A 25,396-nucleotide genomic window follows, 5' to 3' on the forward strand; every position below is an offset into this window, starting at 1 on the left:
ATTATTAAAGAAGTATCTACCTCAGAGGGTTGTTGTGAGGATCAAATGTGATCATGTATATAAAGTGCTTGCAAATCTCAAAGTGCTCTACAAACTTCCACCGTTCTTATCATTACCTCTCAGGCAAGTCCATCCCATTTTTTTGAAAGCTCTAATTGATAGGGATTTTTCCTGACATCAAGCCAAAATCTACCTCTTCCATTTCCACCCATTGCTTATATTTCTGCTCCCAGAGACCAAGCAGAAAAAGTCTCATCCCTCCTTCCCTAGGACAATTCTATAAATACATGAATGTTGTTCTCTTCTCCAGGCTAAAGTTGGATGAGTTTTATGCTCCAGTGTTTCTTCAGAGCCCAAGGAATCAGACAATCAATTTTTGTGTATGTTACTATGACATCTTGTATTCTTCTCTTTTTGAAGAGTTATCTACTTAAGCAAATTAAGGAGTCTTATTCTGGTTGGACATACTATCTAGATTTCCAAATAACAATGAAATTATGTACATTGGCCTGGAAGTCATGAAAGCTGGCTTCCAAAGCTGTTGTTGCCACTGTGAGGTTCTGGGCAAGTCAATCACTGGACCTCATTTTCTTCATTAATAAAGTGAAAGGGATGGACTAGATAATAACACACATTTGCATGAATTTTTAAATTTACAAATTTATGAGGACAGCATGGTGCCATAGATAGGAGATCAACTTTAGAGTCAGGATAGACTTGACTTCCATTCTTACTTCTTACTTCTTACTTCTAATAGTTGAGTGACTATGGACAAAGAATTCACCTGTCTGGATTTCATTTTCCTTCTCTTTAAAATAAAGGGACTAAATATCATCATCATTATCACTGCTATAATCATCACCATAATTGTATTAAAGACCCACATTTATCTAGTACTTAAGAATGTTCAAAGCTTGCATTCCTAACAGAATGTAAACCATTTAAAGGCAGGAGCTTTGTTGTCCTGTAGACTAAGTAGATATCTAATAAGTGGTGCATTGGCCACTTCCTTCAGGTCAGTTCAATCTTCTGATGTCTCCCTTCCCCCCCAAAATAAAGGAATTAGATATGTGGCATAAAGTAATTACAGTTAAATCCGTAGAAGAAGGGGATGGAATCCCTGACTAAATAAGATTACTTGACTGAAATAAGTGAATTAATGAATTTAAATGAAGTGAATGAATTTAGATGAATGAGTTAAAATATCAACAATGATATGATGTTGGTGATAGTAGTAGTGGTGGTATATTCCCAACTTGGCTTTATTCCATTTGGATGGATCACTTAAATCCTAGCCTTGAGATATTCGAATGCCACATGTCCTTGACTTATCTTTCATTTTTGGAGATATTTAACCAAAGGACCCCCAAAGCTGAAAGTTGGCTTGGAGGTGGACTAACCTAGGTCCACAATATTACAAAATAAATCCCCCTTTTCTTGTTTGGGCCCTATAGTGTGGTTCTTGGGCCATTTCTAGACATTTTGTGTGTCTGGCACTAGTTCATCCTCAACAGGCTTCCTAGTGTACCTAGAGAAAAGGGAAGAGCTTGTTGGTCAAGATTTTTGGAACCTATGGATAGAAACATATTTTGATGCATAAAAATACAGTTGTTAATTTTGAGGGTTTAAGTTTACTTCTCTTCAAAACTGTACTAATTGTGAATAAAATGCTAGACTCAGTAAGAGGTGGGAAGAATTGCATTTCAATGACTTCTCAGACATTTACTGGCTATGTGACTCCAAGGGCTAGTCATTTAACAACTCCTGGCTCTAGTTTCCTCATTTATAAAATGAAAACATTGGTCCACATGACCTCCCAGGTACCTTCCAGCTTTAATCTCTCATCCTTTGACTTTTATCACCTACCCAACAAGAAGTTCTGGCATTTCTGATATGTGGGCCAACAAGAAAAGTATAATCCCTGACTCTCAAAATGAAGCTAATGCTGACAGATAAGGGATTAATGTAAGGTTCCACAGAGCCTTGTAAGACTTAGGATATGTCATATTTTTCTATTGCAACAAAAGGCATTGCTCAGGTCAGGGGAAAAAAAAATCTGAGCCTCTTTCAACATGCCTTAAAATTGGCCTCAGCATATGGATGATATTGATGCTAAATCTTCCAGAGATGCCCACAGCAATATAATTCAACAGACCAATTTTAAAACCTGAGATGGGACTATGAACTGGAGATACAACATGTCATCCGGGGAAGCACCCTTCCTCATATAGAAATTTAGCTTTGGGCCAAGTTTAATCTTGGGGAAGTCTGACTTCTAAAAAAAGGGCTAAGACTTTTTTTTTTTTGGCACCCTGTGGCTAGCTGAGAAAAATGGAGATGCGATTTATGAGAGTTAAGCCCCAGATGTCACTTCTTTCTTTTATAATCAAATTCCTAGAAGAAGCCATCTACACTTGATGTCTCCCTTCTACATTTCATCCTATTCTACCAGTCTCTTCAAGTCTGGTATTCAAACCCATCACTCATTTGAAACTGTTCTAGACAAAGTATCAACAATCAATTGATTACCAATTCCCATGGCTTTGCCTTAGTTTTTGACCTTATTGATTTTTGTACAGCTTGGGATCTTATTAACTACTCCTTTCTCTTAAACACTTTCTTCTCTATGGATTTCCATGGTGCTACTCTCTCCTCACTAGCTTTCTATGTATCTAAACACTTTTTTTCTGTCTCCTTTGTTATTCAATATTAACTAAACTTTTGCTACCTATATGTCACAAACATAGATATGAGCGATGAGGGAAAGAGAAGAGATGAATATAGTTCAGGTTGTAAACCTGTGTGGTTGGAGGGGTGGTGGTGACCTCACCATAAACATGGAAATTAGAAAGAAGGAATGGTTTGGGGACAGGAAATGAGTCTTATTTTGGCTTTGTTGAATCTCAATAATTTCTGAAGAACATTCAATTAGAGATGTCCAATAGGCAACTGGAGATATAGGACTATAGTTCATAGGAGAGACAGGTGCTGGATAAATGGATATGGGAGTTGTCTGGAAGAAGGGATAATTGAATCCATGGGAGCTGATATGTCACCAAGAAAGAAAGTGTAGAGAGAAATGGGTATATCACAAAGCTTTGTCTTAGGTCCTCTTCTCTCCATAAACCCCTCACCATCTCTTAATTGGACCCCCTGACTCCAATTTCTTCCCTTTCTAATCTATCCTCTACAAAATTGTCAGATTGATGTTTCTTAGTATGGTTCATATTTTAGAAAACAGAATCCCCCACTTTCTGCCAAACAGATCCACTGTCTTCCTCTTATATTTAGGAAAACATATGAACTGCTCCCACATTTGGTATTTAAAGTCCCCCATAAGACTCTACTTTCCCTCACAAACAGTGCAGTTCAGCCAAACTTGACTGCTTGTTTTCCTCTATACATGAAAGTCCTTCTCTGCAAAGTCTGCCCTGCCTTCTCACTTCTTCATAAAATCCCAAACTTTTTTAGAAAATCAACTCAAGTATTATAAATAAAAAGCACTCTTTTCTCTCAAGGATCTCATACTATGGAGACAGCGAGTAATCCAGTAGGTAAAGTGCCAGACCTGGAGTCAGGAAGACCCATCTTCCTGAGTTCAAAAATGTCCCCATTCATTAATAGGCTATATGATTCTGGGCAAGTATTTAAACCCTATTTCCCATAGTCTCCTCATCTGTAAAATGAGTTACAGATGGAAATGGCAAACCATTCCAGTTTCTCTGCTTAAAAACCCAAAGGGGGTCACAAAGAATCAAACATGACTGAAAACGACTGAACAACAACAACAACATCTCATAGTCTAAGGGTAATGGCAATCCTCCAAATGATAGTGGAATGAAGTTGGCAAAGATAGTATGGATAGATGTTTTAGTCTCCACCTCCCATTTTGTTGAAAAAGAAGGGAAAAAAAGAACTACTCAGTGTGAGATGCCCAGCTTCCTTTTTATATTCATAAATATGATATTATTCAGTAAAACTTTGGGATAAATATTACAGTGTAAAAGGTTGCTATCTGAAATGAAATTATTTAAATATTCCTGGAATTTGACATCATGGAAAGTGGGAATGGAGTAAACAGAATGGGCTTTGGGAGGGCTAGAAAATTCATATTGATTTTTTTTTCTAGGACCAAATTAGATGGCAAATATGACATTTGGACTGTAGTTGCCAGTGCTCTGATTCTAGATTCAGACAGATGATCTAAGTTTAAATCCAAGATTGCTACTTTCTAGTTTTATGATTTGGATCATATTACTTTTTTCTGGGCTTCTATTTCTTCATTTGTAAAAGGCAGAAATAAAGTAGATGGCCCTTCTGTTGCTGTTGTTCAGTACAGCCATGTATGACTCTTCTCGAGTTTGGGATTTTCTTGGCAAAGATACTAGAGTAGTTTATCATTTCCTTCTCCAGATCATTTTCTAGATGAGGAAACTGAGGCAAACAGGATGAAGTGACTTACTCGGGATTGCACAGCTAGTAAGTTGCTGAGCCACATTTGAACTCAGGAAGATGAATCTTCTTGACTCCAGCCCCAAGTTCTATCCACTGCAGTGGCACTTAGCTACCCCTCTAAAGTCCCATTCAACCCTAAACACTATGATCTTAGATAAGGAAAAACAAGTCTTTTATTTAATTTTGGCAAGATAATTTTTATTAATGCAACTTTCATCATCAACATGCACCTTTCAAACCCAGTCATTGGTGATAAATCAATGTAAGTGAAAATCACAATTAGATTTAGGTAAGATTCAGACATTTAGATGGTAAGGAATCTCTTACAATGGAAACCAGTGTGATGAACATTGTTCAGAAACTAAACCTGAGCAGTAAGCCCTCACAACAAGCAAGCCTTTGCATAATTTCCTTTGCTTTAATTAGTGCTGAATCTGCAGCCACCTGATCCCATTTCATGCAATGTATCTGTGTGCAAGTTGGTATTTGTTCAGGCTATATATATATATATATATATCTATACCTTTGTGTGGTGTGTGAGGGTGGGGAGTGGGTGTGTAGGTGAATGCTCTTCTGAAAGCTAAAACGTGCTTTGTGGATATAACTGAGATGCTTCTAAGGAATAAAGTAGTGTGGATTAGAAAGAGTGCTGAATTTATTTTCAGAGAAAGGGGATTCAAATAGGGATTCAAATCTCTGCTCTGCTGCTGACAGCCAGAGGATGTTGGCCAAGTCCCATTCCTTCCCTCTGATTCAGTTTCTTCACTTATAAAATGAGGAGGTTGCACTAGATGACCTTGCAGGCCTTTTCCAGCTTATAATCTGTGAACCTACGAATAGATTTGTACATTCATAAAACACACAAGGAAAGAAAAAGTTAAACATGTAATAATTCAATAGACTTCCCAGATAGCCACGTGGGATTCAGTTTGGTGTTGAAGTTGAAGATGGAAGAATAGCATCTCTAGAATTAGCACACAATGCTTCTGAATGAGTACTTGCCTTGCTTCTGGGAAGCTGAATTTTTCTCTAGCTCTGGGAGGACATGGAAGAAGCTGGTCCTACCACAAGAGGGCACTGTCCTTACAAAGCCATAGGTCCCAGGGAAAGTATATTAGTTCAGTATGTCAGTTTCCACTTCTTTCCTAAGATCATTCTTCAACTTGTGGAAGTAGAAAGAGTATTAGACTGGATTCTGAAAATAACATTTCAAATCCCAGCTCCACTATTTACTCTCTGAGTGACCTTGTTAAATCATTTCTTTTCTCCAGGTGAACCTCAACTTCCTATATAAAAGGAGTTTGTAGTGGATGATCCTCCTTCCAGCTCAAAAGTTATGCTCCCACTCTGAATCTCAATTTTTCCCTCCCTAAAATCAGGGGGTTTCAATATATACCTCTTCCATTTCTCAAGCTTTGATTTAATAATTCTAATGGAACAATTAGGTAGAATGAATTTCTTGCTCACCAAATAGATCTTTAGATCTCAGAAGGGTCCAGTGCTGCTTACTTTGAGCCATTTTCCATTTTGGAGTCATCTCCGTCAAGTATATATGACTTTCTATCAAGTCTCCTTTTATTTTTATTTTATTTTTTGCCTTTTTTTTTTCTGAGGCAACTGGTTGTTAAGTGACTTGCCCAGAGTCACATACTGTTAAGTGTCTGAGGTCATATTTGAACTCAGGTCCTCCTAACTTCAGGACTGGTGCTCTATCCACTGTATCACCTAGATGCCCCTAAAGTCTTCTTTTAACAGAAATCCAATAAGTGTGTCCATTCTCTCTGGTAAAGATGGAATTCTTTGCTTCTCAAGTATTGTTCTTTTCTTAAAGTTTGAAGACTGATAACCAGATAATTATTGTTAATGATCTTAAACTAAGTTGGACAAAGACAGCAGAATTCTGTAATGATACTTAAAAGTAAAATGTGCTCTCTCCCCCCAATAGAATGGTGGAGAATATGCAATATAAAATTAGGCTCTGATTATTTTTTTTTCTTTATAGCAAAGAAGGCTTTGGGTGGAGGATAATGTTAAAAGGAAGTAAACTTTGGAATTCGTTCCCTTCTCACTTCTGCCTCTTGGAAACCTCAATAGCCTTCAAAGCACAATCCTTTTGACTTCTCACCTGAATCCTTTTCTGATTCTTTCCATTATCAGGACTCTATTCCTTTTGAAATAACTTTATTTTTCTTTGTCTTGACCTTACATTTCCTGATCTAATCTATATATGTGCAATTTCCCCCCATAGAATATAAGATCTTGGAAGATGGTGATTATTTTATTTATTCTCTTGTATACTCAATACCCAACCTCAAGACTTTTAAAAAGGCTCATTAAATTGAAATTTTAAAACATCAATAATGGGGCTTTTGAGTGAGTGAGTGAATCTATTTCATTCTGGAAACTGAGAAAAATGAAACGACATTGTAAATGGTTGTGTCTTCCTCAAGCACACTACAGGGACAATCATGGCTCCAGTGGCTAATATAACTACTATCAGTGATTAAAGGACAAAAGTGGTAGCATTTATTTAGTAGCTAAGCAAAACATGCAGGTTGGGGAGCACAGTCTTTTTGACTAAACTCGTAATATCCTCACACCAAACTGAGTCAGTGAACAGCTAAATGATATTGTGATGGTCATGATGAGTATAGAGAAGGGTTGCCAATGGAAGAAGGGCTGACAAATGGAGCTGGCAGTCACCATACTGAGAATTTCTCAAGAATTCCCCATTATTATGCTGTGTTTCTGTATTTGGTAGATTTTGTGCTATATCATCTTTCTTCTCAGCAATTAACATCTTTTTAAAAATAAAACTCACCACCACCCCCATTTGATCACTATATTTTTTGGGTGATGATAGCAAAGATGTTGCCAATGTTACATTTCTGCAGGTCAAGCATTAGGATTGGCTTTTCCCTTTCCCTTTAAAACTTACATTCAGTGAAAGAGACCAGTGAAAATGACATTTTTTAGACGAAAAGTTCACTACAGTGACTTAGCTTCCTAAGCACTTATGTATAACAACAACAACAACAAAAATCCTCAATTTCTTATCATCCGAGTGTTTTTTAAATTCATAGTTAAAAAAATTCAAACTGAGACATTGAGTCAGATTTGTACCTTGTTTTCTGCTACTCAAGCTGACAGGGATCTCATCAGGGATCCTGGGCTCTGTCAGTCTTCTTTAAGAATCTCTCCCAATGATGCCATTCCTCTCTCATATTTAATGAATAATTCCAGAGTCACATTGATTACTTTATAATTTATGAACTAGGGCTTCAGTTTCTTGGTGTGGTTAAAAAAAAAGGCAATGAATGCACTGGGAGTCAGGGATCCTGGAACAAATCTTTTCCTCCAACTGACTTTTTGGTCTTGAGAAAATAAGTTACTTTGCTTCTCTAGATCTCACTTTATGCCTGTGAAAAATAAGTGTTTGGATTAAATTACCTCTAAGATCCCTTCATTCTCAAAATTTCTGATCCTGTATCCTGCTCCTTGCAAGCCCAGCCTATCTTATTCTCTTTGATTTGCATCCCTAGTACTTCATGTAGTGTCTGGTGCAGAGTAAGCACTTAATAAATGTTCTATCAGTCTATCCATCTAGCTAGTTGTTTTTCTATTTATCATCTATTATCTGTATCTATTAGTTACTTGTCTATCATCTTTCTACCATCTGTCTATTTATCTATCATCTACCTGTCTACCATCTATCAATTTATCCAAGTTATTAGCTGTTAGGAGTTAGTTGATTGATTTGTAGCTGGTTGATTTGTTGGTCAACAACTTTCTCTAATCTCAGTGACTGGCTACCATGGACAGTGACAAACAATTATAATTGGCTATTTTCCTAGCCCTCTTAAAATACATGACAACTCCCCTAGGATCTTTTCTTCTCCATCACATCAGCACTCACACCCTATAGCACATAACAAAAAACCTCCATTTCATAATTCTTTTGGGTAAAGAGAAAGAAGCATGTCATGACATTCATGGCCTCACTAACCTTGAGATTAAAACATATCTATATCATGAGTAAAAGACATGAATAACCCATCATATTTATTTTGCTAGAGTTGCTTTCATTCTTTAGAGGCAGCATGAGGTAATAGCTAGAGTCAGCTTAGGTGATGAGAAGTCTTGAGTTCCAGTCTACTCTCTGACAGATGTAGACTGTATGATCCTGGACAAGTCACAGCCTTTCATTGTCTCAGACAGCTCTCTAAAGCTATTAATTGCAAATAAGTTTCCAACTTACTTTGTAGAGGGAATTGACTCCCTGAGAAGCCCTTTATATCAATGTAATCAGTCCCTATCCTTATACCTATTTCATTCTTAGAAGGTTAAATACAAATTAATTAGAAATAATACAATTTGCAAATCTTTCCCTACTTCAGGTATATTATTCTATTGATTTCAAAAATAATTCTGGCATTCTTAGTGACTTTATCCAAAAATGTCCATTTCATTAGTCTCTTTCACAGACTGTAACTACTACCAGTTTTTAAAAGAAAATTTAATTTAATTAGCTATTAATCTATCAAAATATTTTTTACAAATTATCCCCAGGGAATTGTTCATGTACAAACTACACTGATGTATTGCTTTTGAAAGCCTCCCCCAAATTAGGTTCCTTGTTGTGGATCTCCAATGACAGATCTAGAAATACCAGGATATTTCTTCCTTTCTTAACTCATGGTAGAACAAAGGTCAGATGGAAGAACTAGTCCTGTTAAGGGACAGGTCAATTCTCCGAGAGTCTCCACAGCTGTGGATCATAACATCTGAAGGAGTTGCAAGGCAGCCTTTGCTGACACAGGTGTTGCAGACTGGGAATGAGATAAATTGGCAGCAGAGGGAAGAGGAGAAAGGTCATACAATGCAATGGTCTTTCAATCAGAGAGATCAGAAAATAGCAACTGCTTCTCAGTCTCCTTGTAGCATCCTCTCACAAGAGGAGATCCATTCTGCAGGTCTGGGTTGGATCTCTAGCAGCCACTGTCAGGTGGCTCCCGTGTATTCCAAGAGCTCCTGTGTATTCCAACATATGGTGCCTGAACACCGTCCCTTCCAATTCTCACAGAGATGAATTGCTAGCCCTGCTGGGAAATATGTTGGTGACATAAAGAAAATTAGGTTGAGGACTCCAGAAACAAATTCAGACAATTGCATTTTTTCCTCACAAATAGTATCTCTTTTCCTCCATCCCTTTCTTGAGTGAGTGGTAGGGAAGAGTAAGACCAAAAGAATAAGCATATTTCTCATAAAGAAGATTCTCAGAGCCATGCAAGTCCAAATCTATTGCTTTTGTGGAGAATAAAATATTTTCATGTCCTACAGAATTGGTTGAATCAAGCAAAGATCTCTTGATTTGTTCCATGACTTAGCCATTAGAAGTGGTAGATGTAGTAAGCACTGTAGTAAGCTATTTGAAAAGATAGATGTGTTAAGCACAGAATGGGAGGATTTCTCTACTCTGTAACCTGGAGAATTCTCAGGTCTCACGCTTCCATCCTCTTGGATGTGGATTGTAGTTCCCATCACTGAAGGAGAGGCCATACTCAGACTTGGTCTCCATGGTCATTCTTTCAAACCCAGTCCTAGAGGGCTTCCCATAGTAGGTGAAATATGGCAATGGGGCATCATACTGGCTGTTGGCATAAGAGATTGCCCTGGTGTTTTTTGGTAAGTTGGGGATGATGCCATTCTCCCTTCTGTGGAGTGGACCCAGGTTTGTTTTCTGAGCCTGAGGTGCATAGGAAACTCTTAGTTTCCAGTCCTCAAATGGCTCTGGAAAGCTCTTCCTATGGGCAGCAGAGACTACATTGGCCATGATAGATTCCTGGATGTTTCTGGGGCCAAAGGCATCATCCACAAGGCCAAAGGGTGACTTAGCAGCTGCTTCCCAAGGTGTGAGTCTCTTGTTGACTTTTGCACGCTCACCAGCTGGTTTGCTAGCATTAATATAGGAAGGTTGGAACATCAAAGAAGTGGGAGATGTGGTGGTTGCAACAGGTCTTCCAAAATGTGGTAAGGATTGTCCACCATCCTAGAAATAGAAAAATTGTTAATAAACTACATCAACTGTTGTCAAAAATAATCAGTGAGAAGGGCACCCCATAGATGAGGGGCTAATATTTAATCCTACCCCAACATATGTGGTAGCCAATCTTTCTCAGTACTCCAATCCTGGTGCTGTGACTTTAGATTTCTTTCTTTTTTTTTTTTTTTTTTAGATTTCTTTCTTTTTAGACTTTCTTCCAAAACTATTCCTATTCACATCTATATGACATTGCCTGTTTCCCCCACACATCCTGGGGAAGTTGAATGGCATATCTCTTGAAAAGAACATCGATAGTCACATTTAAAAAATGCTCTTATAATGAATGATTAAAGAAATACAAATTGAAACAAGTCTGAGGTACCACCTCATACCTATCAGATAGGCTAATGTGACAGGAAAGGAAAAATAACAAATGCTGGTGGGGATGAGGAAAACCTGGGACACTAATGGTCAGTTGGTTGAGTTGTAAAGTACTCTAATCATTCTGGACAACAATTAGAAACCATGCCTAAAGGACTGTAAAACTGTATATATATACTTTAATCCACCAATACCACTACTGGGTCTGGATCAAAGAAAAGAAAAACAACTTATATGTACAAAAATATTTATAGCAATTCTTTTTGTGGTGGCAAAGAATTATAAAAAAAAAAAGGAAGGGTACCCATCAAATGGGGAAAGGCTGAACAAGTTGTGGTATATGATTGTGATGGAATACTATTGTGCTATAAGAAATGATGAGCAGGATGGTTTCGGAAAGATCTAGGAAGATGTATATGAACGGATGCAAAGTGAAGAGAACTAGAAACAAAACATTGTGCACAGTAACATCAATATTACAACAATGACCAATTGTGAAAGGTTTAGCTACTCTGATTAGAATGATCCATAATTCCAAAGGATCCACCTCCAGAGATAGAACTGATAAACTCTGAATGAAGACTAAAGCATACTATTTTGCTTTCTCTTTTTTTTATCCTTTTTTCTTTTGCAATATGGCTAACATGGAAGTTTTGTATAATGTCACATATATAATTGTTATAAAAGTGCTTACTTTCTTAAGAAATAAAGTGAGAGGAGGGAAAGAAATGTTTTTAAAAATTTTAAATTTTTACATGTAATTGGAATATATTTAATTAAATAAAAATATGTTTTTGAAAAAGGAACCAGCATTGAGTTTGAAGTCAGAGGACCTGAATTCAAATCCCATCTCTGCCACTTGCAATCTATGCAATGTGATCATATCATACAATGATGAAAGTTACTGAATTGTTTATAACTTTGACCTAATAAATTACCAAGCCTATGCTCCAAAGAGATCAAAATAAGAAGAAAAAAGACCATATGTACAAAAATATCGATAGCAGCTCTGTTAGTAGTAGCATAGAAACTAAGAGGGTGAACATTAATTGGGGAAAGGCTGGATAAATTGTAGCATATAAATGCAATGTAATATTGGATATTAAGAAATTACAAAAGGAAAGCTTTCAAAGGAATCTGGAAAGACTTATTTGAGCTAATGCAGAATAAAGTGAGCAGAATTGAAAAAAAAACACAATTTCAGCAATAAACAATATTGTAAAAATGAAAACCTTTGAATTTTGTAGGACTTAGGAATTTTGATGAAGAAAATGATCAGTTGTAATTTTAACGGGTCTATGATGATACATGCTATCTACCTCCAGATCTAGGGATTATGATCAAGATGCATAATTGACATGACTACTGTAGGAATTTCCTTTACTATGCATATTTTAATAAAAAGTTTTGTTTTTCTTTTTTCTTTTAAATTGTTGGGGATAGGAGCAAGGAAGATGGGAAAGAGGGGGAAAATGTCCACTAATTAAAAAATAAAATGAAAGATAAAAATATCTAAAAGATAATTATACAAAATGGAAAAAATGATGAAAATGCTTAGTTGGCTTCTGCTGACAGAATCCTTTTTCTGCTCATCTTTCTAAGGATTTTAAATACTTTTTGATTGATTGGTTCTCTCTTATAGTCTCTGAAGTCTTATTCAATTGTTTTCCTCTTCTTTTATGTCCCTGCCTGGTTCTTTCTTTAGCCTCTTAATTTCCTTATTGGCAAAGGTAAGAGTTTTCCCAAAGACAGCACCAGACTTTTGAATTCTGGGTCAAGAACTATTGTGAGGAGTAATCACACTGGAGTCAAACAATTAGAGAATCTGTGTCCTGAAAGACCAAAGACTTTAGTCTTCAAGAATAGGTTTTGAAAAGAACACAGATTTGTTCACAGCACATCCAAACCAAAATTAGCAATCACTATCACATCATTTTACACTGCTATAACCTTATATTTACAAAGCACTTTCACTGGAATCCACACACACACAAAAAACAATGGGTCAGGAGTCACAAGATTTGGGTTTGAATAACATATAAAATAAAAGCATCAGACTCAATGGACTCCAAGATTTTTTGTGGTTCTAAATGCATGCAATAGGGGCACCTCTAGCTTCCCCTGTGCTTTAAAATAATCAACTTAATTTGGACCCAATACTTTTAATAACGATCATATTGATTTCACTTATTCATCTGACAATCCTGAAGTGGTTATGCCCAGAGCCAGCCAAAAAGCTCCATCGTGCATAGAAAGCTGGGCTGGGAGTGGAAAATGGGAATTCAAAGTCAATCTCAGAAACTTACTAGCTGTATGACCCTGGGCAAATTATTTAACTTCTCTCTGCTTCAGTTTCTTCATTTGTAAAATGGGAATGATAATAATAGTAGCTACCTTTCTGGGTTATTGTAAGGAGCAAATGAAATTAAATTTGTTAAAAACTTTGCAAGGTATCTGATATAGGATAGATACTGAAGACTGAAAATTACAGAATCAATCAAAAAAGCTTTCACTCTCAAGAGTCCCTTCACCAATAAAAGTCTAGGCTTACATCCCAAAAAACTCAACCTCCAAATAAACAACTCATCAGTAATATTTCTGATATAGAACAATGATAATAACCAATATTTAGAAAACACATGAAGGTTAACAAACTGTTTTGTGGTTGATGCTATTAGCAACTCAATGAAATGGCAACCATCACCCTTATTTTAGAAATAAAGGGAAAAAAGACTCAGAGATATCCATAGTCACTCAGTAAATAATCTCTGGGAGTGGAATTTGAACTTAGGTCTTCCTGACTCTGAGACCTACAGTCAGCTACTTCTATAATGAATAAAACAAAGCAAAGAGATTTCACAGAATGAAGAAAGCATGGAGTGGCAGTGGCATAGAATTCAAAGTTTAGAGTCAATTTGGGTTTGAATCCTGGTCCTATCACTCATTGCCCATGTAACTTAAGGTAAGTCATTTAATCCAGGCCTCAGTTTCCTTATCTGAGGGCATCAGGGAGCCACTGAGGATTTTTGATAAGAACAGTGACATGGTCAAACTTAATCTGGCTGTGAACTGGTTGACCAAGGCAAATTATTTGGGAAATTGTATGAGGAACGAATTGTAAAAGGAAAGCCTGAAAGTAGGGAGAACAGATAGGAAACTACTACAATAGTTCAGGATGGAGATGATGAGGACTAGAGTTAGGTAGTTTTAAGTGAGGAAACAAGAAGATGGATGCAAGAAATATTGTGAAGATGAAATCTATAAGATTCGACAATTAATTGAAGATGGAGGGGAAGAGTGAGAGACAGAGGAGAGTTAAAAATGACTGGCAGAATCTGATTCTGGGTGACTGGTCATGGTCCTTGCAAACCAAATGGGGGAGCTTGGAAAAGAACTACCTAATTACTATGATCCATAAAACTCTAAATCCATGATTTGATGAAAAATAATCTCCAATCTTTTCTTTTTCATATTTCTTTGATTCTAAGGAGTTCCCTCCAGTCTTCACATTTTGTATTTGCTTCTGTTGCAGAATACACTTAGCATCTGAAGTCAGAAAACTTGGGTTCAAATTCTAGTTCTACCATTTACTAGCTGTATGATTTTGGACAAGTGATTTCACATCTCTGGTTCTCAGTTTTCTCATGTGTAAAAATGAGCAGGTTGGACTCCATGGCCTCTGAGGTCTAGATTTAACTCTATAATCCTACAATGCATCTGCCCTAAGCTTCTGGCTGGTCTCTGTATCTAGAAATGTCCAATGATATCAAATATTACACTTAGAATCCAGATGTGGTCCAAAGGATTGGAGACAAATAGAGCTTCTGTTTTAGGTTTTGCATAGAGAATCATATAATAGTGTCTTTCAGCCAAGAGGGATCCAAGACTATCATTGTTTCCACTCCACATATTTTTCTCAGTTTATTTTAGGCCACAGAAGTCTATTTAAACCTCCAAGAGTTATATGTTAATATTAGTGTTTCAATATTGTCAGAGACAGATAATATTTCAGCTCACAGAGAAACTTCCCTTATCTCCTGGTTCCTTCCTTGCTGCCTACAGATATGTTCTGGGCTCTCCCAGATTTCATTGTCAAGAAGTCTTGAGTTGATTCTACCACCTCCTCAGATTCATCTCTTCCCTTTTATGGCCAAAGTCATACGGTTTAATTTACTTCCTCATCTTCCACCCAATTCTCAAACTCTTGTTCTTTGGCTTCTGTTCCCTCTACTCAACTAAAGCCCATCCATCCAAGGATAGCAAATAATATCACTACTGATATATCCAAGAGCCCCCTTTCCATCTTCATCCTCATCCTCTCTGCAAATTTTGACATTGTTTATTATGCTGTGTTCCTGGGTATTTTCTCCTCCTTTAACTTTTGTGAAAAGTCTCTCTTCTGGTTCTTTCATATGTATTTTAACACTTCCTTTCACTTTCTCTATCATCTTTCTGTGATCCTTCTTCTGCTCCTAATTATGGTTATCACTCAAATCCCTGTCCTAGACCTACTTCTGTTTCTGCACTCATTCCTTGCAATCTCATTAATTTCCATAGGTTCAGTTATTATCTCCAGGCAGATGACTCCTCAGTCTAGCTATCCAGCCCCAGCCTCTATCTTTAGCTTCAATTTCATAATGCCAACTGACAGCTGGACATATCATCCTGAGGCTTCCATCTCCATTATACCCAAAGCAAAAAGTCATCATCTTCCTCCATAAACACTATCCTCCTCCATGCTCGTCCCTTTTGGCTGCAGGGACCATGACATTTCTAGTCACCCAGACTCAAATTCTGTGTCATTTTTAACTCTCTTGTCTTTTATCTCCACCCCTACCCCATATTCATCCAATTGCCAGTTTTTTTTTTTTTTTCTGATTTCACTTCCACAATATTTCTTGCATCCATCCCCTTGTGTCCCCACCCAGGACCACCTGTGTAGCCCTAGATTTCACCATCTCTACCCTGGCCTATTATGGTAGCCTCCCAACTATCCTCCCCATTTTCAGACTCTCCTTTTTCCAATTCATTCCCTATATAGTTTCCCAAATCATCTACCATGTACTTCTCTGATCAAAAACCTTTAGCATCTCCCTGTTGCTTTAGGAATAGAAATCAAATTCCTGAGATGGGTATTTAAACTCTTTCAATCAAATGCCAATCTGTCTCTGGCTTTTTTTTTTTTCAGAAGGAACCCCAACACCCAGTCCCTGCTGTAGCCAAACCTATAACTCAGTACTCCTGTGTAATTCTTCATTCCCATCTCCATGCTTGTATGGACTATTTGGAACATATTCTCTCCTCAATTCCAGTCTCTCCACCTCTAGGAATCCTTCATGGGTCATCTCAGCTGTTACTTCCAACATGAAGCTTTCCCTGATTCTCCCTCTACCCCCACTTCAGTGATTGGTGTTCTCTCTCTTTTCCTTCAGATTTGTTGTATGGCTCTTATTCGCATTCATTTCATGTCTTAACAATGTAAGTTTTTTGAGGGAAGGGGCCACTTCATTTCTGAGGCAGGCAGGTATTCAAAGGAGAGATCAATGGACAAAAGGAGTCATTTAATTAATAGACATGTGGCTTAGGGAAAGCCAGTGAACCTCTTTCAGCCTCAGTTTGCTTATCTATAAATTGGGCATAACAATAGTACCTACCTCACAATTTTATTGTGAGGATCTCATGAGATAATATATGTAAAGTGCTTTGGAAACCTTAAAGCATGTTATACATTTTAGCTGTTATTATCAGTATTTTCATAGTAAAGCACTTTGAAAACTTTAAAGCTAAATGTTAGCTTTAAATAATTAGTATTTTTGCCTTTGTTTTGAATATAAAAGATGCTTATTAAGTATTTGTTATATTGAATTCAATGAATGATGCTATGTACCAGAAAGTAAATAGATGGCACAGTGGGTAGAGTGCTAGTTTGGGAGTTAGGAAGATTTATCTAGCTGACTTCAAATCTGGCCTCAGATGCTTACTAGTCATGTGACCCTGGACAAATCACTTAATCTTATTTTTCCTCAGTTTCCCCATCTGTAAAATGATATGGAGAAGGAAATAGCAGTATTATCCAAGAAATATCTGAAAGGGGTTGTAGAGAGTTGGATGCAACAAATGCCAGAATAACAATAACAACAGCAAAATGTGTCAGGCAAGATGTTAAGCATTGGAAACATATTTCCTTGTATTTAAAAGTATTGGAAATACTTGTACTACCTTGTATTTACAAGAAAATGAAATAATCCCTGACCTCAACAAATTTATACTTTAATGGGAGACTTAACATTGGATTGAATAATTATGTCACCTTCAGATGAAATAATTGTCAACACTGTATCTAAGTTCTAATTAGCATGATAAAAATTTTCCAGAGATTTCAAATCATTGCAAAATAGTATTGTTGCCATCTATTGATTTATTTTGTCTTTTCAAGTGTTGCCTATAAACTTATATAGTGGAGAAATATGCACACTTCATATTCTTTTCCAGAAATAAGAAGAAAATGACCTATCCCTTAATGAGCTGTCCCTGAGCTGGTGGAAAAAGGCAAGGAGTTTGGCTTGAGGGGCAGCCACAGCTGGTAGATGACCTGTGGTATTGGAATGCTATAGGGGGAACACTGAGTCTCTCTATATTTAAAGCAGCTCATTACTAAAGGGTGATGAGCTCAGCTTGGCTTCCAAATCCCCTTAAATATATCACTTGTCCAATTCCAGGAAACAATGTGAAGGTTTCCCCATGGCTGGAGTCTCCTGTCATGCTATTTAGTTCTCCCAGAGGGCTAAGCTCCTTGGAGTCATTTCCTGACCTTGAGACATGCTTGAGACCATAGAGAACTGGTCAGAGGAAATGACTGTCATATTTCATGAGCTCAAAGGATCTAGAGTTGGAAGGGACATGAGAAATCACCTTATTCTACCTGCTCAGTTGAGGGATGAGAAAAGTGAGGTTCAGAAAGGTTATGGGAGGTGGCCAAGGCAGTATATGGGATATCTAGATTTCAGATCTAGGGCTTTAGTCTCCAACTGCAGTGATTTTTCAGTCCTACCACACTGGTTCCTATATGACTAGTCTATTTTTTCAGCAAAGTTCTATAGCAGACTGATTTGTTCCTTCTCCACTAAACGACAACATTTTACATGGATATTCTCTCCAAACTTTTTTTCATATATTGCTTCCCCTCAAATCTGTGAATATTTTTTCATGAGACTTTTGAGAAGGAACTAGGAAAAATATGGAGTAAAAGAGCTTTTCAGTTTTAAAAACAAAGTGATCAGAACTCAAGAAAGCAATACCAAAAATGTCTTTCTGGCCATTCAAATTTTCCTCATTCTGTCATTTACATTTGGAGGTAGGTATTTGATCAGGACAGGCGACTAGGTGGAACAGTGGTTAGAGCATTGAACATGGAGTCAGGAAGACTTGAGGCCAAATCAGCCTCAGAAACTTACTACCTATGAGATCCTGGATAAGTCACATAACACTCTTTGCCTCAATTTTCTCATGTATAAAATGAGCTAGAGAAGAAAATGGCAAACCACTCTAATATCTTTGCCAAGAAAACCTCAAGTGGGTCATGATCAAAAAACAATTGAGCAACCACAACAAAATTTGATCAGTAGGTATGTGGAGTGTTGCATTGTTCAGTTCTTGCCATCCAGGATGAGACTGGTAATGTTTAATATGGAGACAAAAAACACCAAGGTTAAGGGGGAAATAATTCTATTTGTGTGATGAAGGGCTATCACAAGGTAGTGGTTTTGTTTGTTCTGAGGAGGCAGCACAGGGTCAGTAGATAAATGTTCTGGGAAGGCAGAGTTTCTAGAAGGAGAGAATTCTAGAATCTTAGAATTCTGAGGGACATCAGAGGTCTCCCATGCTGAGGCCAGAATTCTACAACATTAACAAGAAAAGGGTAATGCAGCTTTCAATGAAGATGCCCCATTCCACTTTGGGATAGCTATAACTGATGGGGTGTGTGTGTGTGTATGTGTGTGTGTGTGTATGTTTGTACATGTTTATATATGTGTTTATATGTATACATGATTTGTATATGTACATATTTAATATATGCACATAAATATACAAATATAAATAGCTTGAATTTTTAGCATGTTTAGCCTACATCTCCCAACCTATTCCTACTTTACTTTGCTCCTAGTTTTTCTATCTGGAGTCAAGGAAAAAAAAGCTAATTTGCCTTCTAGATGTCAGCTTAAAGACAATACCTGAAGATTTCAGAGTACTCTCTTCTCCAGGCTAAAAAAATGTAACTGACATTTCTCTACTACAACTAAGAACAACACACCTTCAGAAGGGGACTGACCATTGACTGATTTCTCTATTAATTTTATAATTGATGGGAAATGACAAAATCCTCCAAATTAAAATGACATTGAATCAATCTGCTTAGAGTTTCCCAGATCCCTGACAACGGTAGCTCTATGATCTCATCTGCAAGTGACTTCAGCACCCTGGGATGGAGTCCATCCAAGCCTGGTGACAAGAGCTCAGTGAGAGTTACTGGCATTCTCTCACTTGCTCCTCATTTATCTTGGGTCCTAATTCCTGGTGAACTACTTTTTGTATGTGAGTTCTATACTCTCCAGTTGGAGTATTTTTCATCTCAGGAGAGAAGAAATGGGAATAAAGAGGCAGAATATAAACAAAGAAACAAAAAAAACTTCCTAATCACCAAAGTGTCTTGCAAAAGGCATGGGATCCTTGAATATTTCTTCAAGTGGATTGTTATCTAATCCAACCCTCCTCATTTAACAATTGAAGAAACGGAGCTTTAGAGGAGTGAAGTCACTTAACCAAGGTCATGGGACATTATAGATTGAATCCAAAGTCCAACCTAATTCTTAATGAGAACCTACGTCTTCTGCACCAGGTTGCCTCTTTAGAAATTCAGTAATCACTTAACAGAGATGGTGTTGACAAGACTAATCATTCCCTGGATGGGAGCTAAGACTCCTCCTAATTCTCAGATGTTATGATTGCTTGTCAAGCAGCTGTGTGTGGTGACAGATGCTCAATCTCTTGTCCTTCCTATCATATTTTCCCATTAAGAGATCAAACATTTTAGCTTTAGGTATCGGAGGCTACAGTACTGTTGTTGCAGCTGTTTCCATGGGGACATTCTATATGTTCCATCCTGGGGGGAAGGAGGGGAAGGGAAGTGTCTTACCCTGGTATAGTACATCTCACTCCTTTACTATTAGCCATTCCAGATATGGAAAACTTTGTCCCTTGGGAGTTCTGGACTGTTCTGTGTAGGACTTTTGCATAAAACACAATCTGGGGAGTATCTTTTTTGTTATGTTAGCCTTATAGAAGAGAGATGAACCAAACGCTACATTATCCAAGTAACATCAACATCTTAATCAAAAGTGTAGAGCTGAAATCATCCATTCTACAAGTGAAGGAACTGAGGCCTAGAGGGGTATAGCCCTCAATCCATCTTCTATCGACCTTAGGATAGACTCAGACCAAAAACCAATTTTTCTGGTGGTGCCTAAATATTCCAAATCCTTCTATGGTGTCTTCTTAAGAATAATGATTCATAATTTTAAAAAATTCCACTGTAGTCTTAGCATGATAGGATCATAGATTTAGAACAATTTGGGACCTTAGACTTTTATCTGGTCCAATTTCTTCAGAGGGAAACTGAGACCCAAAAAGATAAAAGTGAATTGCCCAAACCACTGTTCATTGTGGAGGTAACTGCAGTTTTGAGGCAACTTGTTGGTTCAGTGAGTGGATAGAGCACTAGGCCCGGAGTCAGGAAGATCTGAGTTCAAATTCAATTTCACTTACTAGTTGTGTGATCATGAGCAAGCCACTTAAACTCTGCCTCAATTTCTTCAACTGTAAAATAAAGATTATGATGGGATCTATTTCTAAAAATTGTTGTAAAGAACAAATGGAATATTTGCAAAGTGCATAGTACAGTGCCTGGAATATAGTAGGTGCTCAATAAATGTTTGTTTCCTTTTTTTCTTTCCTTCTTGGAGGCTATTCCTGCCTAACAAAAACTCAGCTTAGTCTAATTTAGCTTTCTACTGAAAAGGTATTAGATTTAGAACCAGATAAATCTTTGTTCAAAACCAGCCTCTGATATTTCAATCTATGGGGTCATGAGCAAACTATTCTTTTTTCTCACCTATGAAATGGGTATAATGATACCCGTAATCCCTATCTCTTAATGGGACATCAAGAGTGGAGTAATACAAATGTAGAATTTTTAATTATTTCTAAGTCAATAAACATTTATTAAGTGCTTACTATGTGCCAGGCACTGGGCTAAGCACTGGGGATACAAAGAAATATTGGGGGGGGAAACAGTCCCTGTCCTTAAGAAACTCACACTAAATGAAATAAAAATCTGAGAGCCAGAGAGGTTAAATTCAAAGTCACACAGTAAATGGCGGAGTGAAATTTATCTCCATGCCTCTGCAAAAGTCCACCCCAAGACAAAAATTCAGATCTCTCCTAATTGCCACCTCTTAGAATCTCTATCTGATGTTGAGGTTCAGCTTCCTTAATTAAAGCCTTTCCTGATGTTATTGTGTAAAGGGCACTTGCTGCCACCTTCTGGCCATTCTGCAGAGGCTTGGACCAAAAATCATTCCTTCCTCCAGCCAGGGCAAGCTGGGAAGGAGTCATGGGCCCATAGGAGCACAGATTCAGAGCTGAAAGAAATCTCAACAGCCAAGATCATTTGGAAACAGGTGCAATTGATAAAGATGGCTAAGTCTGGGTGAGCTGGCCTGCCAAGCCAGCCACAGCCTTACAGAAGACCGAAACTGACTAATGGGCTTATGGATTTAAGATGCTATGAAGACACAGCTTGGCTACAAACAGGATATACTTGCAGGGAGGGAAATCTCTCTCATCTCTTAATGATCTAAAGGGTAAGATAAAACATTTAAAGATCAAAGAAAGAGTTCTAAAAAAGCTCCACACATTTTGCCTCCTTGCTCAATCCCTTTCCTTCTTCTGGGCCTCAGTTTATTCCTAGGGTTAGAGTTGGAAGGGATCTCAGAAGCCATCCATTGCATTCCTTCATTTTATAAAGGAGGAAATCAAAAAATAAAGGAATTTGACCAACGTCCACAGGTAATAAGAATCAGAACTGAGGGCAAACTCCACATTCTGGACTCTCTTTCATTGCCCCACATTCACTTTTGGTAGGATAGTAAGAGTTTAACAGTGTTTTAAAACCTCATGACAGTCAACTGTAAATTGGCAAAATGCTACAAATAAAGGCTTGGTTGATTTTTTTTTCTTGATTCCCAGACTTAAGGAGGGAGCAGCTAGGTGACACAGTGGAGAGAGCTCCAGGCCTGAAGTCAGAAAGACTCTTGTTCCTGAGTTCAAACCTGGCTTCAGACAATTACTAGCTATGTCATCCTGAGCAAGACCTCAATTTCTCATCTGCAAAATGGGTGACAGAAATGGCAAGCCACTCCAGTATCTTTGCCAAAAAAACCACAAATGGGGACACAAAGACTCAGACAGGATTGAACAAAAACAAAAGACTTAAGGAAGTGATGGAGAAAATGTTAATAATGCAGATTAAACTGAAAAGTGTACCTTCTAGGACTGGTTGTTAGACATTTACCAGCAGTCCATGACCATGGTATGACTCTTCATTGATATCTCATAATACAGAGACAGAGCCAATCTGGTGGAATAAAGGCAAGAACTTGCTCAGCCTCTCCCCAAAACTGCTCCAAATTCCTTTAAACAACGACTCTAAACAAATTCCAGAGCATCAGAAGGACCGAAAAGACAGAGTAGAATATTTTCCAGCCAAAGGCAACTTAGGTCAGCAGAAAAGGTCTGTAATACCAGAGTGGGAGTTCAGCATGTAGTCCCAGTGCAGGCTATGTCAGAATAGTCCTGGCCCTGGTTCTAGCTTTGGCCCCAGTATCAACAAGGCAAGACCTCTGAATCAGTACTAGTATTGGTGGCTTTTGAACTTCTCAGCCCCCGAAGAGGACTTGGAAAGTCAGTGGAGAGGGTCTGTGCCAGGGACGTGGGACACAGGCGTGCAGTCCCAGCGCAGACCCACCAGCCCTTGTCCTGGTGTTAGCAAAGAAGCACTCTTATTTTAACCCAGTAATCTTATAACCGCAGTGGGGTGGGGACACTCCTAACAATTTCAGGGCAGAAAAGAGATCTTAGAAGGATATCTGAAAATAAAATATCTGTACAAAATATCTGAAGCTTGGGATAATGCACCCTCCACCCTGGAAACAGAGCCCCACTTTAACAAAGAATTAAAAGTTGAGTAATAGGCTTAGAAAACGAGCAGGCAACAACAACAAAAAAATGCTTCTGACCATAGAAAGTTATTATAGTGACAAGAAAGATCAAAACACATACTAAGAAGAAGATAACAAAGTCAAAGCTCCTACATTCAAAGCCTCCGAGAAAAATAAGAATTAGGCTCAGGCCATGGAAGAACTCAAAAGGGATTTTGAAAATCAAGTAAAAGAGATAAAAGGAAAATTAGGGAAAGAACTAAGAATGCTGCAAAAGGAAATACAAAAAGCTAGTGAGGAGAAGAATGCCTTAAAAAATAAAATTGGTCAATTGGGAAAGGAGATATAAAAGTTAACTGAGGAAAATAATCCCTTAAAAATTAGAATTGAACTAATAGAAACTAATGACTTTATTATGAAAAATCAAGATACAATAAAGCAAAACCAAAAAATAGGAAGTCATGATCAAAAAAGGAGCCTGGACATCATTTTTCAAGAAATTATCAAGAAAAACTGTCCTCATATTCTAGAACCAGAGGTTAAAATAGAAACTGAAGAATTTGCCAATCACCTGCTGAAAGAGAACTCCAAATGAAAACTATCAGTAATATTATATCCAAATTGCAGAACTCTCAGGTTAAGGAGAAAATATTGCAAGCATCCAGAAAGAAACAATTCAAGTATAGTGGAGTCACAATCAGGCTAACACAAGATTTAGCAGCTTTTACACTAAAGGTTGAAAGCTTGGAATATGATATTCTGGAGAGCAATGGAGTTAAGAAAGTAACCAAGAATCACCTACCCAGCAAAACTGAGTATAATCCTTCAGAGTAAAAGATAGATACTCAATGAAATAGAAGATTTTCAAACATTCATGATGAAAAGACCAGAACTGAATGGAAAATTTGATTTCAAATACACGACTTGGAAGGAACAAGGAGGTAATCAGGAAAGTGATATGATAAGGGACTTAATAAAATAGCTAATAACACAGAATCCTAAAGCATTTCAGCACCAAATGTTAGCATGGGAAGAAGGGGTAGCATTGCCTGATAGACAATCAACTGCATTCAGAATCTCAACTTTTCCAGGGTTCTCAGGGACGACTATGTTGTCTGCCTAGCAACTAAACACATCCACTTGGTCATTGAGCCTTTGCTAAAAGATTTCCAGTGAGGAGGGAGCCTCTCCTGCTCTTGAGGTAATCCATTCCTCTTTAGGAAAGCCTAATTTGGGAAAATTTTATCCTTCTATCAAGACCAAATCTTCCTCCCTTGCAGCTCCTGGCCATTTTTCATTGTTCTGCCCTATGGATTCAAAGCTCCCCATTCCTTCAGTTGAGCTTCTCATCAAAGCTCTTCGGTATCCTAGTCACTATCCCTTAGGTGATGTTCTACTTATCAGTATCCTTCCTGAGATGTGGTATCAAGAAACGGATAGAATGCTTGATTTGTGATTTGACCAGGAGAAAGCAAGTATAAATGAGCTATGACCTCCCACATTCTGTTTAGGCTGCCTCTACAAATACTTTCTGTGATCATATTGGCCTGTTGAAGCTATGATGTTACACTGTTGGCTCATAGTGTTCAGGCAGTCACAGGATCAGCATCATAGATTGAGAGCTAGAAGGCATGACAGAGTCTAGCCCACTCATTTTACAAATGAGGAAATAGAGGCTCAGAAAAATTAAGTGATTTGCTCAGGGATACATAGCTGACAAGTGTCTGAAGTAGGATCTATATCAGGTCTTCCTAGTTACAGGTCCATTGATCTTTTACCTACATCAAACTACCCTATCATTTGGCAGTGAATTGCCCTCTGGAAAACCTGTGTTCAAATCCTACCTCAGAAATTCACTAGCTGTGTGATCCTGCACAGGTCATTTAACCTGTCTCAATATCAGTTTTCCACATCTACAAAATAAGGTTGCTATGTTTATAAACTTTGAAGTACTCTAGGAAGTTCATTGGATGGAGTATTAGGCATGGAGTCAGGAAGATTCATCTTCCTGAGTTCAAGAGACACTAGCTATGTGACCCTACACAAGTCACTTAATCCTGTTTGTCTCAATTTCCTCATCTGTAAAATGAGCTGAAGAAGGAAGTGGCAAACCATTCTACTATCTTTGCCAAGAAAACCTCAAATCGGCTCAAGAAGAATTAGACACAACTGAAAAACAAGAAAAAGATAAGTGAAGACCTGAAAAAATGATGGGATCATCAAGTGAGAAGGTATGGGGAGA

At 37.7% G+C, this 25,396-nt stretch overlaps 1 protein-coding gene across 1 annotated transcript in view; it reads right to left on the reverse strand.

Moving 5' to 3' along the window:
* Positions 1 to 6,116: 6,116 nt before the first annotated feature.
* Positions 6,117 to 25,396, reverse strand: part of SYNPO2 (synaptopodin 2) — a 208,594-nt gene continuing 189,314 nt past the window's right edge. Inside the window, exon 5 of the mRNA XM_003772778.3 lies at positions 6,117 to 10,504. Within this exon, the coding sequence (XP_003772826.2) occupies positions 9,950 to 10,504 (555 nt within the window). The 3' untranslated portion in view covers positions 6,117 to 9,949. The remainder of the gene's footprint in view (positions 10,505 to 25,396) is intronic.

This window comes from Sarcophilus harrisii, chromosome 6 (genome assembly GCF_902635505.1).
Source record: "Sarcophilus harrisii chromosome 6, mSarHar1.11, whole genome shotgun sequence".
Lineage (NCBI taxonomy): Eukaryota > Metazoa > Chordata > Mammalia > Dasyuromorphia > Dasyuridae > Sarcophilus > Sarcophilus harrisii.